Source organism: Silene latifolia, chromosome 4, assembly GCF_048544455.1.
Source record: "Silene latifolia isolate original U9 population chromosome 4, ASM4854445v1, whole genome shotgun sequence".
NCBI lineage: Eukaryota > Viridiplantae > Streptophyta > Magnoliopsida > Caryophyllales > Caryophyllaceae > Silene > Silene latifolia.
This window is the reverse complement of record NC_133529.1, coordinates 16,258,627-16,272,765: the sequence shown is the minus strand read 5'-3', so window position 1 is coordinate 16,272,765 and position 14,139 is coordinate 16,258,627. Positions and strand designations below refer to the sequence as shown.

At 37.2% G+C, this 14,139-nt stretch overlaps 1 protein-coding gene across 4 annotated transcripts; it reads right to left on the bottom strand.

Annotated features, from left to right (window-relative positions):
• Window positions 1-2,176: 2,176 nt before the first annotated feature.
• On the bottom strand, window positions 2,177-12,232 carry LOC141653112 (mechanosensitive ion channel protein 9-like). Of its 4 annotated transcripts, XM_074460762.1 has the most exons (10): window positions 11,944-12,213; window positions 11,658-11,762; window positions 11,481-11,525; window positions 8,585-10,213; window positions 8,103-8,259; window positions 7,647-7,940; window positions 7,217-7,428; window positions 6,518-6,738; window positions 4,263-4,360; window positions 2,177-2,470 (listed from the first exon to the last, which is right to left on the bottom strand). In XM_074460762.1, the coding sequence occupies exons 4-10, from the start codon at window positions 10,201-10,203 to the stop codon at window positions 2,396-2,398; spliced, it is 2,676 nt and encodes an 891-aa protein (XP_074316863.1). In that variant the 5' UTR covers window positions 10,204-10,213; window positions 11,481-11,525; window positions 11,658-11,762; window positions 11,944-12,213; the 3' UTR covers window positions 2,177-2,395. The 4 variants fall into 4 exon arrangements, with proteins under 4 accessions (XP_074316863.1, XP_074316862.1, XP_074316864.1 ...); XM_074460764.1 differs by lacking the exon at window positions 2,177-2,470 and having other exon boundaries at window positions 4,163-4,360; window positions 8,585-9,890; window positions 10,007-10,213; window positions 11,481-11,762; window positions 11,944-12,196; XM_074460761.1 differs by having other exon boundaries at window positions 8,585-11,762; window positions 11,944-12,232.
• Window positions 12,233-14,139: the final 1,907 nt, after the last annotated feature.

Sequence of the window (14,139 nt, the reverse complement as noted above, 5' to 3'; positions counted from 1 at the left end):
ATCTTATGTTGTGAGTTAGGGGTGGTACTCGATAGAGTAGAGGCTACTCGATCGAGTAGCTTTGATACTCGATCGAGTAAGGGACACTCGATCGAGTATCGTGTTTTCAGCGAGGGTTTATAATCGCGTTTTGTTATATCCGCAAATCATTTCCACCTCATTTCTTCATATCCTTAGGTCGCCTCCTTCCCTTCCCTTCACCATATAACCTCCATGGAAGCCTTTAAAGCTCCTTGTGCCTTAGGAGAGCATAGCTTGAGTCGGGTAGCGGTCCTTTGCCAGGTTTCCCCTTGTAAGTATGTCGTCATCATCATCTGTATCCTTGTCTTTGCAGTTAGGGTTTGCTTGGTAGTGATAGATGGTTGTGTTATATATATATATAGGTGTTGCTTGGTTGCTGGATGTTGCGTGTGTGGACATGGAATGGTTGCAGTTGCTTAAAGGTAGGTTTTCCTACTCAGTCTCTGTGGATGGTCTAGTGTGTCGATTGTTGTGTCGTGGTTGTTATGTTGTAGTTGTGTTGTGTGGCAGCGTATATGCGGTAATCGGTTGGTGTATGCAGTTTGTTGATTGTTGTTGTATTGCGGTTGTCTGTGTTTGTTTGTCTCTGGTTCTCGAGGCGCGTCCTCGGCTGAGTGGAGTCACTTGCGGGAGTGGCTTCACGCCCTAGTTTCGCCCTCCGTGGAACCCGCCACGAGAGGGGATGTACACATTAATGGGACAGGGTTATCGCTCGGTATGATGAGCGGGGATTTGGTGGGTACGGCTGCGGTCCCTCACTGGCAGGGCTGGTCCAGTGGACAGTCGGTGACGGAGATTGATTGGAGTAGGTGTGATTGTGTGTGTGACCGATTGTGTTGTGTTGTGTTGATAGATGTTGTTGGCTTTGTCATGTCTTATCTCAGTACTGACCTTGTGTGGTTGTCTTGTTGTTTTGTGTGTCTGCCGTGATCCCTTATGGTGAGCGATCGGTCTTAGCAGTCTTGATGTTGTGGATAGCTGGAGTCCTGGCGGGATGAGTCCTCACGAGTTTTGATAGAGATAGTGTGTAGTTCACAAGTTGTATCTTTATTTTGTTAAGTTGGCTGTAACGTTTGTAATATAAATATAAATGTTCTTTTGTCGACTTTTGATGATTACTTACCTAGGGCAACCGAGATGGTAACGCCCTTATATGCTAAGGAAGGCCTAGTTAAGGCTCCTCTGAATATGGGGGTGTTACAAAGTGGTATCAGAGCGACGATTTTGGAACCTGTAACCAATGAAAATAATGAACGTAGTGAGTGTAATAAAATGAACCTGGTGTATGTATGATGAGAGCCCCAGCTGATGCTAGGTTTTGGGTGAGTAGGCGCCCTCATTTCAAAATCTTGGCCTCGTTGTACTTAAGCCAGTCACTGGGTATGGGAATGTGGAGTCCGTGTGCATGTATGTATTGTGTATGTTGACTGCGTCGGAACTATCCGTGGTTGAGTCTTTGTTAAAATTGGTATGGGCATGATAGTTGCATTTGGATTGTGTGTGGTGAAGTTTTGGTAGAATTAGTGAGCTTATGCGATGTTTATGAGAAACGTAAAAGAGTTTTATTTGATAGAAATGCGTGAAAATGTGAAAGTGTATGCCGTAATATGAAAGTGATCATGTTGGTGTTTGCTTAAGGTTGTTGGAAATGGTGATCCCATATAAGTTTATAAGTCCTACGGTAGCTATAATGATGATAGTTAAAGAGATGTTGAGGTATGATGTGAGAAATAGCCGATAGTGATGCATTTGTGCAATGTTTAATGGCTGCAAATTTCCGCTTGCGTGGTGATTAATTTGTGTAGAATAATTTGTTTATGTTGAAACTGGAACATGGTAAGCTTTAATTTGTTTATGTGGAATATACTTGGATGACATGAAGATATTTATCGTTAATTATATGCTTTATATTGACGTGAGCACAAGTTTGCTAGCAATGCGGTAAGATGAGTTTAAGTATGATATGGTGACGTAATTGTGTATACGAACGACTCGGTAGCAGGTAAACCGTGCTGTGTGGATTTGTTGTACCGTAATATGATATGAATCTTATCTGATGAGTCGGTATGGTATGTTTGAGTAGTAAGGGTGATATAGAAGTGAGTACGATAACCAGTGACGAATTCCGAACTTGGTTTGGAATCGACACGCGATATTGTTTTTGCAGGAATCTTCAATTAATTTCGTATTTCTGACCGAGTACTCAACCTTACTTGACCGAGTGCGAGTGCTTAACAATCTAGCAAATCTCGTCACAAAAAACACAACATGCACTACATTAGTCGGTAAATCGAAATTTTTTACAGTTAATAGAAATGACAGTTAAGGAAATTAAACGTCAAGTTCTTTCAACGGGCGCCCGATGGTTGACTCACTAATCACCGGTCATTGCCGTAAACTGGATAAATTCTACCATCACCATCACCAGTGTCGCATCTTTGCTTGTTATCTACACGTAAAAAGAAAAACAACATATCAGTTTCAAGAGGAATATTGAGACTCCATGTATGATGTATTTATCAATGTTTATGTTTGGTAGATTAACTTTCTACACATTTGGTTGAAAATATATGAAGTTAAAATTTCAATTTCAGATGATCTATCACTATACATTTTAATTTAAGCCAATGACTTGTGTTTAGAATAGCCTAGTATTCTAGTTTCCTTTTTAAGTACCTAGGTATCCAATATCTTATAAACGTATGGCAATTGGAGATTGTACTCGACTTGTTGAGAAAGTGGTGAGTAAACTCAGAGGTTGGGGGGCAAAAAAACTCAGCTACTCTGGGAGACTAGTCTTGATACAAGTTGTTCTAACTCAACTCCATGTCTATTGGGCTAGAATTTTTGTGATTCCTGTTACAGTCATTGATAGGATCACCAATATTTGCAGGAATTATCTCTGTCCAGTAGTGAGCGTATGGGAGAGCACCTTCTGTAGCTTGGGACTCACTGTGTACTGAGAAAAAATTTGGGGGTCTTGGTATTGTGAATTGCAGGCTATGGAATCAAGCTTTAATTGGAAAGTTCACCTGGTGGCTTGCTTGTAAGAGTGACCACTTGTGGATAAAATGGGTGGATCATGTGTATATGAAAGGCAGGGACTAGTATGATTATGTTCCCTCAATTCATTCCAATTGGACTTGGAGGAAGATCTGTGCTGTCAAGGAAACTTTTAAGCATGGATATATTCATAATCAGTGGTGTGATGGTAATGGTGTTTATACTGTGGCTGCTGGTTATAGATGGCTGCAAGGAGCTCAGGTAAAAGTGCATTGGTTCCCTGTGGTTTGGAATAGGCTCAATGTTCCCAAGCACTCCTTTATTGCTTGGCTGTGTGCAAAGTAGAGACTGTTAACTAAGGATAGATTGATGGCATTTGGGCTTCCTATTGATGGAACATGTGATCTATGTGCTAATCATACAGAGGATCATAAGCACCTGTTCTATCAGTGTGAGTTCAGTGTCAGGTGTTGGGCTATCTTGAGGCAGTGGCTTTGTATTTCTTTACCAGTCCAGGATATACTTAACTGGTGTATTACATGGAGATGCAGATCCCTTCTAAAGAAACACATTGTTTTTGCTGCAGTGGTGGCAGTATTGTATCAGATTTGGCGATCCAGAAATATTTGCAGAATTGATTTGGTGGTGACTTCACCTGATCTGGTGATGAAGGAAGTGAAGCATGCTGTCCAGGCTCGTTTTCAGAGTAGGAAATGGCCATCTAAGTATCAGACCTCCTGTATTTTTTAAGGCAGTCTGTTTTTTTTTTTATAGTTAAGTGTCTCGTTTTCATATATAGTGTGTAACTCAAAAAATGGTTGTATTGGTGGTACTTCTTATATTAATATATATATATATTCACATTCTACCAAAAAAAACGAACACTATCCGTCTAAAGCTGTAGACGGATAGTGTCCCTTTCACAAAATGAGAGTGGATAGTGCGAGTGGGTGGGAAATGAATACCCCCACTTGCCCTCCTACTTGCATTTTGTGAGAGGGTCACTATCCGTCTACAGCTTTAGACGGATAGTGTTCGTCTACAATGAGACGGATTGCTCTATCACAAATAAGAATTCCAAAGATCAATTTGTGATTCCTACACTTCTTATCCTGAGTAGTGACTGTGAGTACCGATATTGGGAGCAATGATAATAGGAGCATAATCATAGAAATAGGGTTTGCCACAATGTGATCAGAAGAATTCTAATTTGATGAGCTAGAGTGCAATGCATGTACCTCCAATACATGATTTAATTCCTCAATATCAATACTAGTGTTTGCATGACCAGTTTCTGCATCCACAAAAGCAGAAGTGTCCCTTGCACTTGGTACACCTGTAGGAGAAATATTAGCAACAGGAGTTAAAAAATCAGGAGTGAATTCTCCATTATAGAAATTGGCTTCATTAAACATTAGGATCTTCACGATAAACAATAGGGCAACCAATGGGCATTTCGAAAGCTTGATTCAGACCCCTTTAATTTTACCATCCTCCTCTCTTGCTCTAATAGGTTTTCCTTCCAGTCTACTATAAATAGATTCTTGAATTTCTAAATCCAGATCAACAATAGGCAGATCCTGACCTTGGGCCATGTAGGAAAGGTAAGGATCGCCCTGAAGCTCCTCATTTACCATAACAGTAGGATTTATAGGCTCCCCTCCATTATTGAGTATTTCTGAGATGATTCCTTGCATCTAGTAGCATTATGCCAATGCGCCCACATCTAACACAGTATTTGAAAACCTCTTCATATTTAAATTGGATCGATATCAGAAAACCATCCTCGCATGCTAGAAAAAACCCTGGATACAAGAGGGTCATTGAGATATACCCAAGCCCTAATTCTAAGGTAGTCATTTTTGGGAACCAAAGTAAATGGTTCAACAGAATAGTGGCTTGGGCTAATTTGTCCAACTATATTAGCTACCCCCATATTTAAATATTCAAAGGGTAAAACACAAACCCTAACCCACATCTGAGCAATAGATAATCTAACTATTTTAGGAATAGTTTTACGTTGCCACTTAGAAAGAACCATGATGGTTCCATAAAAGAAAACGATACTTTGATCCAAAAGATCATGCATGTCATCAGGATCACTGAAGTAGAGAGCATAATATCTGCCATGTTGTAAACGTTAACAAATCCGCATAGAGCCCGGTGTGGGTGAGCTCTTATGTCATCATGTGTCTCTAAGCTAAGGTTTTTCCCATGATTCCATTAGAAACAAAATTCGAGCTACTCCTATACCAGAGAAAGATGTTAAAGATGAATTATACGGGAAACACTCTAGTAAGAGGGGATATTCAGTTAAAATTGGATATTCCGTAGCCCTAAACTTGGAAAGGAAAAGAAATGAAACACCTAAAGATTTCTCTAGAATGAATCCTGATATTATTAGTTTCTGTTAAAAGAAGCATTGGTACCATCCAATTCAAAATAAGTGGAAGATTTTCATTTGGAAAATTCTTGCTAAAGCTTTACCTGTTGGAGAAGATTTTTTGAAAAGGAAAATAGCGGGTGACTTCAAGAGTATGTTTGTGACCCTAACCTTGATAAAATTGAGACACTTGATCACTCATTTAGGGATTGCTCCTATGCTCGCAAACTATGGTTTGGTTGTTCTCTTGGTATTAAGGCTATTATTGGTCAAGAAATTGACGCAAAATCTTGGATTATAAACTGGATTCTTTACTTTGCAAAAGTAGAGAACTGCTCTACTTTGATTATTACCTTTGTGGTTACTATTTGGAGAATTTGGTGTAGCAGAAATGAGGTTCTTTTTAAGAAATATTTAGTTGCGAATGATTAATGTTTTAGAATGATAAGAGATGATACCGAAACTATGAGTACTGTTCTTCATCATAGCATTTCTCATCTTGAAATCAACATCAGGAAGATGAACTGTGCTTTAAAATCAAGAACTATATTCTTTTCTGGTTCATGAGAGCTGCTGGATGTTAGAACTCTTATAGGATTAAATGCGATGCTGCATGGAGAAAGGATAGAATGGCTACTGCTGGATGGGTTCTTTTCGATCACACAGGAAAGACATTGGCTACAAATTATTTGGGGCTTTTTTTTGCTACCTCGCCTCTTCAAGCTGAAGCTAAATCAATGAAAGAATCCTTATGCTGGGTGATAAGTGAAGGCTTCTTGCATATTGGTATTAGCACGGATTGTTTGATATTACAGGTTGCCGGGGAAGAAAAGGTATCCGTCAACAGCAAAGACATTGTAAAGGATACTTAATTACTAGCAAGGAAGGTCCATTGTTTGTCTCTTAGTTTTTGTCCTAGGAGAAACAATAGAATAGCACATTTTTCTAGCTCAAAGAGCATTGTAAGCTATTTATCTCTCGTTGTTGGAAAAAAAATCATAAGCCAAAAGCTTTCATATTTGGCAATTTCGAAGTATTTCCTGATTCTCATATTTTATCGTGATTAACCAAATGACAACAAAATAGCATCCGAAAATCATAGAAGCAAACCTGCCCATTTATTTTCCTCTTTCACGTTGTTTGCAGGATAAAGCACATCAATGATGGCAGATCGTCGATTGTCCTTCTCCTTGATACATTGAAAGTAGGTCATTCCCCCACTGTGCTTATAATGTCTAAAACGAATGACAATCTTGACGCCTTCACCAGCTGGCAGCACTGCCACACTATGCGAATCGGGCATTGATTTGTCTTTTTTCTCACGAAGGTAACTGATTATATAAGAGCAATCACAGTTAGATTAGATAACTAAGCATTTATGCATACTGTTTTACCCATTAAAATGGTTTACTACGTGTTGGTTTATAAATTTATGTAAGAAAATGAAAATTTGAAAGAAGTCTAAAAAAGTCAAAATTCTAAAGCCAAAATACTTCACTTATAAAATAGGCCAGATCAATCAGCGAGTCTCATGCAAATACCATATAATGAAAACTATGAAAGAACGAAAGCTAACAAAAGCTCATGCAAGAATCGTATACAGCAGCTACTCATGAAGATGAAGAACTGTGTAAGATAATACCCGTTTTCAACTTTTCAAAAAAAAATAACATTTTCACATGCATTGAGTTAAAATTGCTATTCAATTTTCCCTCTTTTCAATTTAGATATATGCGATAGACGGAGTGAAATGAAAACTATACAATATAGATTAAAAACTAGGTAATGACAGTGTGGAAAGAGTCTTACTCCTCAATTTGCTCAAGGAGTTTCGCGATCTGTAGTTCGTCCAAATGCTCAGCGCTGAACTCTATGGAATCGTTCCAATCAAATTCAGTTTTATGATTGATAACGGTCTTCTGCATGAGTTTTGTATTTGGGTATATCACATCTTCATGAGCAGCAGCTTTATCAACAATTGAAAAGGCCGTCTTCCACACCCCAATGGATTTGACCTCCATCTGCAAGCAAGCTTCATTATTATCTCAAAAAATACATTTTACCAATTTTCAAGCACGAAGAGTTCAATCGCTAGGGCCAAAATCGCCTCAAGATGCAACAGTATGCAATTACGGTGACCTTCAAAACCTTTATGTGTTGTGGCCCAAATTTAATAGTCCACACTTTCCAATGCATTCCAAAGGAAAAATGGAAGAGGCAATAAGGCTGAGTAACTAACCATTTTTTCATCAATGACACATAAGTCACCGACATCAAAAGGATGCACCACATAAACAAACATGATTCCCTGAAACAAGCTTTTACATGTGTCTCCAAATATGAAAGTTGCAGCCAAGAAAGGTGACGCAATCAGGATGAGTAGGTCGGTGGTCGCTATTCGAGTAAAAAGTAACCATATTATAAGCGATGCAGAAATCAGAAGCACGCTAATTATGCTGTTCAAGCAGTCCACAACCTCCTTGGCACTGCATAGCGTATTCGCAAGAAATAGACAGTTGTGGTGCGATTTTTCCTGCACAGAAACAACTCAAGAGTCAATCAACTTGGTTCTCTTGATAGGTTATGATTAGTTTGACATATATATTTGGCAAATTACTTTTAATATGAGGATAGATGTATGAGTGACTTGAGCATATTAAAAAAAATGGCAGAAATTTGAAAAGGGCATAATTACCAGCCATGTTTTCACTTCATTATGATTGACATCACCCGAGCAATTCAAATCCAGTAACTCCTCGAAGTCTTCCCAATCTTGTGGCACACACTCACTTGAGCGTTGGACCTCATCACTAACATTGTTCGTCCCAATAATCAGCTTTTTTAAATTATCCCTGACATATATATTTAGCAAATTACTTTTAATATGCTATATTGATCTGATATGCTCCCAACTAATTGCTTTCTCAACATTAAGTTCACTTAATAATCCCACCGCCTTTGCGTCCTACATTTTCTGTTAGAGAGTATTTAGATTCATGGAAATTGCTCTCTACTGTGGCCTCCTTAATCACCAATGAAGAAATACGACCTATTTTTGAAAACATATATTTCTAGGATGACTCATTCTATATTAGACAAGCGTACCTAATTTATGATATGGCCTCAACATGAACATAATTAGGCCAAAACTCTTAATAAATGAGAAGAAATTCGCACCTGTAAGCACCCTGTGAATCCAATTTTCGGAGGATGTCAGAGGAATATGACTCCTTTAACAATGAATTTGCAGCAACGAGGAAGTATTGAGCCATCTGCTGGACATCAAACAAAGTCATAGTATCCTTCTTTACCAGTAATAAGTCATGCTTCACTCTTGCTCTCTTTTTACTTGACAATTTAGGCTTAAGTTGTCTCCTGTTTGGGCTGTTTCCTCTTTCGATCTCCTCCATCTCATCATTATCATCCTCATCCCTATTATCTCGATAATAGGAATCCACTCTTGCTAAATTCTTAGCCATGAAGATTTGGGCCCTGTTTTTTCTGCTAGTCTCGTAATTACTTCCACTTTCTTTCTCTAGCACCTCATACCTTAGCTTGAGAATATCATGTTTGTGGCGACCAAGAATTCCTAGAAAGTACAACGATTTCCGAGCCTCTGAGATTTTAGTAGACAATCTGTTGTACACCGCATTTGCCTCCCATGATAGCAGCACAAAATCTTTAAGTATCCAAAAAAAGGATGAAATTAAAAGAACGGTACAAGACCATGTACCAAAGTCCCTCACAGTTTTGGCCTTCGAATCAGTATTTATCAAAGATGGACCAAAATAGAAGACCCAAACAAGTAAAAGCAGCAATGAGCTTAGCATGAAATTGATGCTTCTTTTCATGCCATTACCATAGTATACTAGATATTGTACACTCAGAATTCTCTCTAATAGTAAATACCTATGTGATCTTTCATTTTTGTCGTGTACATGGTTAAGATACCGAGAAACAAGTTTGTGTATCGACCATACGACGAAATGAGTTGATAGTGCAATAATGTTCCAACCAATTATGATGAATATGATTACCTCCATCCAATTTCGAATAGGCAATCCAATAATTTTCTCCAAAGGAAGACTGTCCATCAACACAGTCCCCATGTACCAGAGAAAGAGACAGTCGACTATGTCGGAAACGGCTTGTATAACTTTTAGCCCACTTTCTTTGTGCTCTAGTGTCATCCGTGGCATATAGTTTTGGATGATCCAAAATACGACAAACCTGGCCCCAAATACAGCAAGAACATTCATACAGATCAGATTGCCCCAATCAAATACAGATCTCCTGAGAATCTTGATGTGTGATGTTAACTTGAAAATCCTGTCAGTATATATGCACAAAAGAAATATCGCGAATGCAAGAATAACAGTATTAATAGCCATGAACCATTCCACCACCGACTTGACTTGAGAAACTTGATCATAATCTTCACCTCGCTTGAAGAATTGTGAAAATCGTAAAACCCACAATGAAGCTAGGAGAAATGGAAATGTTGCAAAGGTAAGTGTACCGGCAATGCTGAACAAAATTTGGATGCCCACAAACAGACCAATATACATATAAAATTTCAAAATAGTCTTGAGAATATACCATATTGCTTTTACAAGTCGCAAAAGTGGCCAAGCTAAACAGCACACAAAGATATTGCAATATGATGGCTCTTTGTTAGGCTCAGGGTTTGAAGAAGGCACGCTAGCAATGTTATGAGGATAGGAATCTTGGATGTGAATTGAGGTCAGGCCCGTAACTTGGATTTCCTCGGAAATAGAGATAGGTTGCATGTCCATTCTTATAATTCTGTTATCCAAGACAGAGACAGAATGAAAGACTAATAGAGGGATAAGCAGATAAGAAGAAAAAACACAGGACTAAGATATGGAGAATGGAAATGAGGTTTAGTCTCAGTCAACCAAAATGTGAGTGACCATAAGTTGTCATATCAGGTATGGATCATGCTAGGTCTTAACAAGCTAAATCAACTACAGGTCAGAATTCCATGATGAGTAAAGGAGACTATTCAAAGCAAAAACATATGGTGCGGAAAGACATAGCACGTCCGACACTGATCATATGCAGTTTTGGTAAGAAAATAATGTCGTCCAATGTAGTGAACTGTTGACATTTGGGTAGGGAGAGGAAATGTAAATGTGTTTTTGCCTTACTGTCGTCAAAAGGGAGAGGCGGCTTTCAACAACACATAACATTACCCCCCATGTCTCAAAGGCCCTTGTATGTGGCATGGTAGAGGGTCCTATAAGTGTAACCTTATCCTATGATGAAAATATAGATAGCTCAGTTTTAAAATTCGCAAGACGCACTGGGGAGATGAGGGCTTGTGTATTTCCATGCTTTAGTTACAAAATACTCTTGACAGACGCACCAGAAAAAATAGCATGGAAATTGCATAGTAGTGTATCTCACTAGCTGCGCCTTATCCCAGTTGCGATGGTTAGTGTCTAATTGTAACTAAAGCTTAAGCTCGTCCATGGTACGCTTTTTAAAACTACGACAGACAGGGATGGGGGTATAAGACAGAGGTAAGAGGTTATTCAAGAAGTTCTCAAAATACTCTTGACAGAGTTGCAACAATCACCGATGCTTTCACAAAATCAACTTGTCATAGATAAAAATCAAAGAAGTGTAGTAAATCATTTTTTATTTACTAATAGCAGTAGTCAGCGATCAAGAACGCGTATTAGATGTAGGCATGACAGAGGATATGGTCAAATGATGGATTCCACATAATTAATCTACTCCGTCCTAATCTTCTTGCTAGTTGATATTAGGCTCTAATAAATATAAACGACGGTAAAAGATTGCAATTATACTGTCATTTGCCGCAACTTGAAGTTATAACCTCCAAATTACATACAATAATGATAGACCAAGTCTATGTCAGTGATTGATAGCAGCAACATGAGACATAACTACACTTGATTCTCGTACTTGGTAATATAATGAATAAAATTTTGCAACCAAACAAAAGTAGATTCGTCGATACTAAGAATTAGCAAGACATTGAATAGAAAATTGGCAACCAGGTGAATCAACCAAATAAACTTACAGAGAATTCCGTGAGATTGATTCAACGATAACTTTTGAAAGTTACCTGTATATACATCATTTTCGAGCATCAGTGCGTACTTGCGACAATTGCGACAAACAGCATAAATAACTCGCTTCATTCATTCCATTTCCATACGTTTATTCAAATTTCTCCTCGGTAGTTACCTGTACATACATTATTTTCAATCGACAATCGTCAATGCGTAAAATGTAACAATTACGACAAGCAACACAAATTACTCCTGCGATTCAATCCATTTCCACAGGCTTATTCATAATTCTCCTCGCATATTTTGAACAAACGTATGAAAATGAAACGAATAAATATCATGGTAAAAATTGCGCATCCAAGTAAACACAATCTCATCATCTTTATCTTAATCAGAAATTTGCACTTTTAACGATTCAAATTGCTCAATTTAGACGAAAATAAATGAAATCAACGCTGAAGAAATTCTTACTAATAAGATGAAGTGATTGACCAATTCATCCACCCGCATTCTCGTCTTCCTGTAATAGTCCTCCGTATTTTAATTTTCTTCCCACTTCTCAAATTATGTGACGGGAAATTGGAGAAGTGGGAAGAAAACAGAAATACGGAGGTAGTATAAGTAATCAAATTCATCATCGTAGAATGCATTTGAGAAGAATATTGGCGAATCCAAATTGCGAATTTTCGAATTTAGGGTTTATCAATTTTTCCCTCTTTTGATTGGGAAATAAAAGCTTCATGATGATGGTATAACTCGCCGGCCCCCTTCGTCACAGTCAATTATATAAAGACGGGTATGAGGAAGTAAAAGTACCATTTTCTAATGAGGAGGTCACTTATTTGGAAAAAAACTCTAAGCTCTTACGTGCAATGGCCTGCCAACCTCATCAATGTTGTCACCCCCGAGGTACATATATGCAGACGTTAATTATTACTTGTTCTTAAAATAAGCCATGATGACGGCTAAAGCAATTACTACTACGTTAACGAAAGTTGTTGCAGTCAAGCATGTTTATGATTCTTATTATGAATCGTGTGAATATAAGAAAAAGATGAAAACTGCTTCGCTGAAGTCAACTCGGCTGTAAAGAGGTCACCTACAGGGGATGTAGTCATGATTAACATTGAAAATGAAGTTATTGGCGCAGCTGATATAGCCATACTGGACCCGAAGCAACTGATGGAATTTGTCGACCTTGACAATTTAGATGTTGTTCACATTTTGATTTGGATGAATTAAGTTTTATTAATTAAGTTTTATTAATAAAATTATTTAGTTATTTCCATTTACGAATAATGATGTTTGTTTAAATTATCAATTACAATAACAATCTTCGTTCCATGTGGCGTAATAGGTACCTCAATAATAAGTTCGCTGAGTGGAAGGTCCCAATTCACGCCTACGGATTCTTGAGTCCTAAGGCGTTCTCTGTGCACAGAATTTCATACGAAGAACAAATCAATAGTATCGCTCATCGGTTGATGTCGTCCAAAAAACTATGACTTGCTTCCTACAATGAGAATATGTATGTATAGTACGTGATTATCGTAATGAATCACAGTTCTATAAATTTATTATTAACATGCTTAAATGCGTGTAAATGAACTAATAATTCAATGTCCCAAAATGAATAGGAAGCATTGGGTGCTACTGGCAATCCAAGTAGAAACAAAACAGTGTACTGGATTAACTCTCGCGAAGGCAAACCCTCTGACAGTTGTGTAAGGATGATAACTGAGTAAGTTTACAACCTTCAATAATGTCATTTGTTATTGTATGACTTGAGCCATATATATGTAAATAACAATGGCATGTATGTATATTTATGAACTAGTTTAGGACCCGTGCAAAGTTGCACGGGCGTGTATAGATTGTATATATAAATTTTTTCGTAAATTCTTAGATTTACAACATTGGTTTGGTTTCTTATTTGAGGTAATTGATTTCGCATATGTTACATGGAAATTATATACTTGACAATTACAATTACAAATACAATACTTCTATAAAAGTATAATCTACATACATGTTTAAATTATAGGAGAAAAAAGATTATACATCGGATGTATTACATCAGACTCCATATATATTTGAGTTTTTGTGTATTTTTTTCGAGCTTTATAAAGTTTAAAAGTTACATGTTAGTTTTTTGACGTCAAAACTCAAATTTTTCTGAACTTATATGTAATATTTTTGAGTTATATTGTAATTTTTTTAGTTTTATGTTGAAAATAATAAACTCAAAAACTTTCTAATAAAACTCATAATTTTTAAAACAAAACTCAAAAACTTTATCTTAATGCTCAAAAACTATACCATCTGATGTAATATATCAAATGTATAATCCACTTACTGAAATTATAGTATTATTTTTTTTTTCAAAATAACATTAGTATTAAGAGAGTATTAATTGTAAAAATATTAGTTACACTCTTGTTGTATATTATGCTTACACCCGTCGTATCTCATCTTTGATTAGAGCATGCATATGCCGACATGTTTACACCTATGTTAAATCACACAAATATTACTATACAACCAGTTGTATAATAAGCATTGTACAACCCTATACATTAATCCGAGCTTATGTGCAATTTTATTGAGTTTTGTAAGAGTTATTTTTTTTATGTTTAAGTATGTGAGTTCAAAAACTTTAAAGCATGA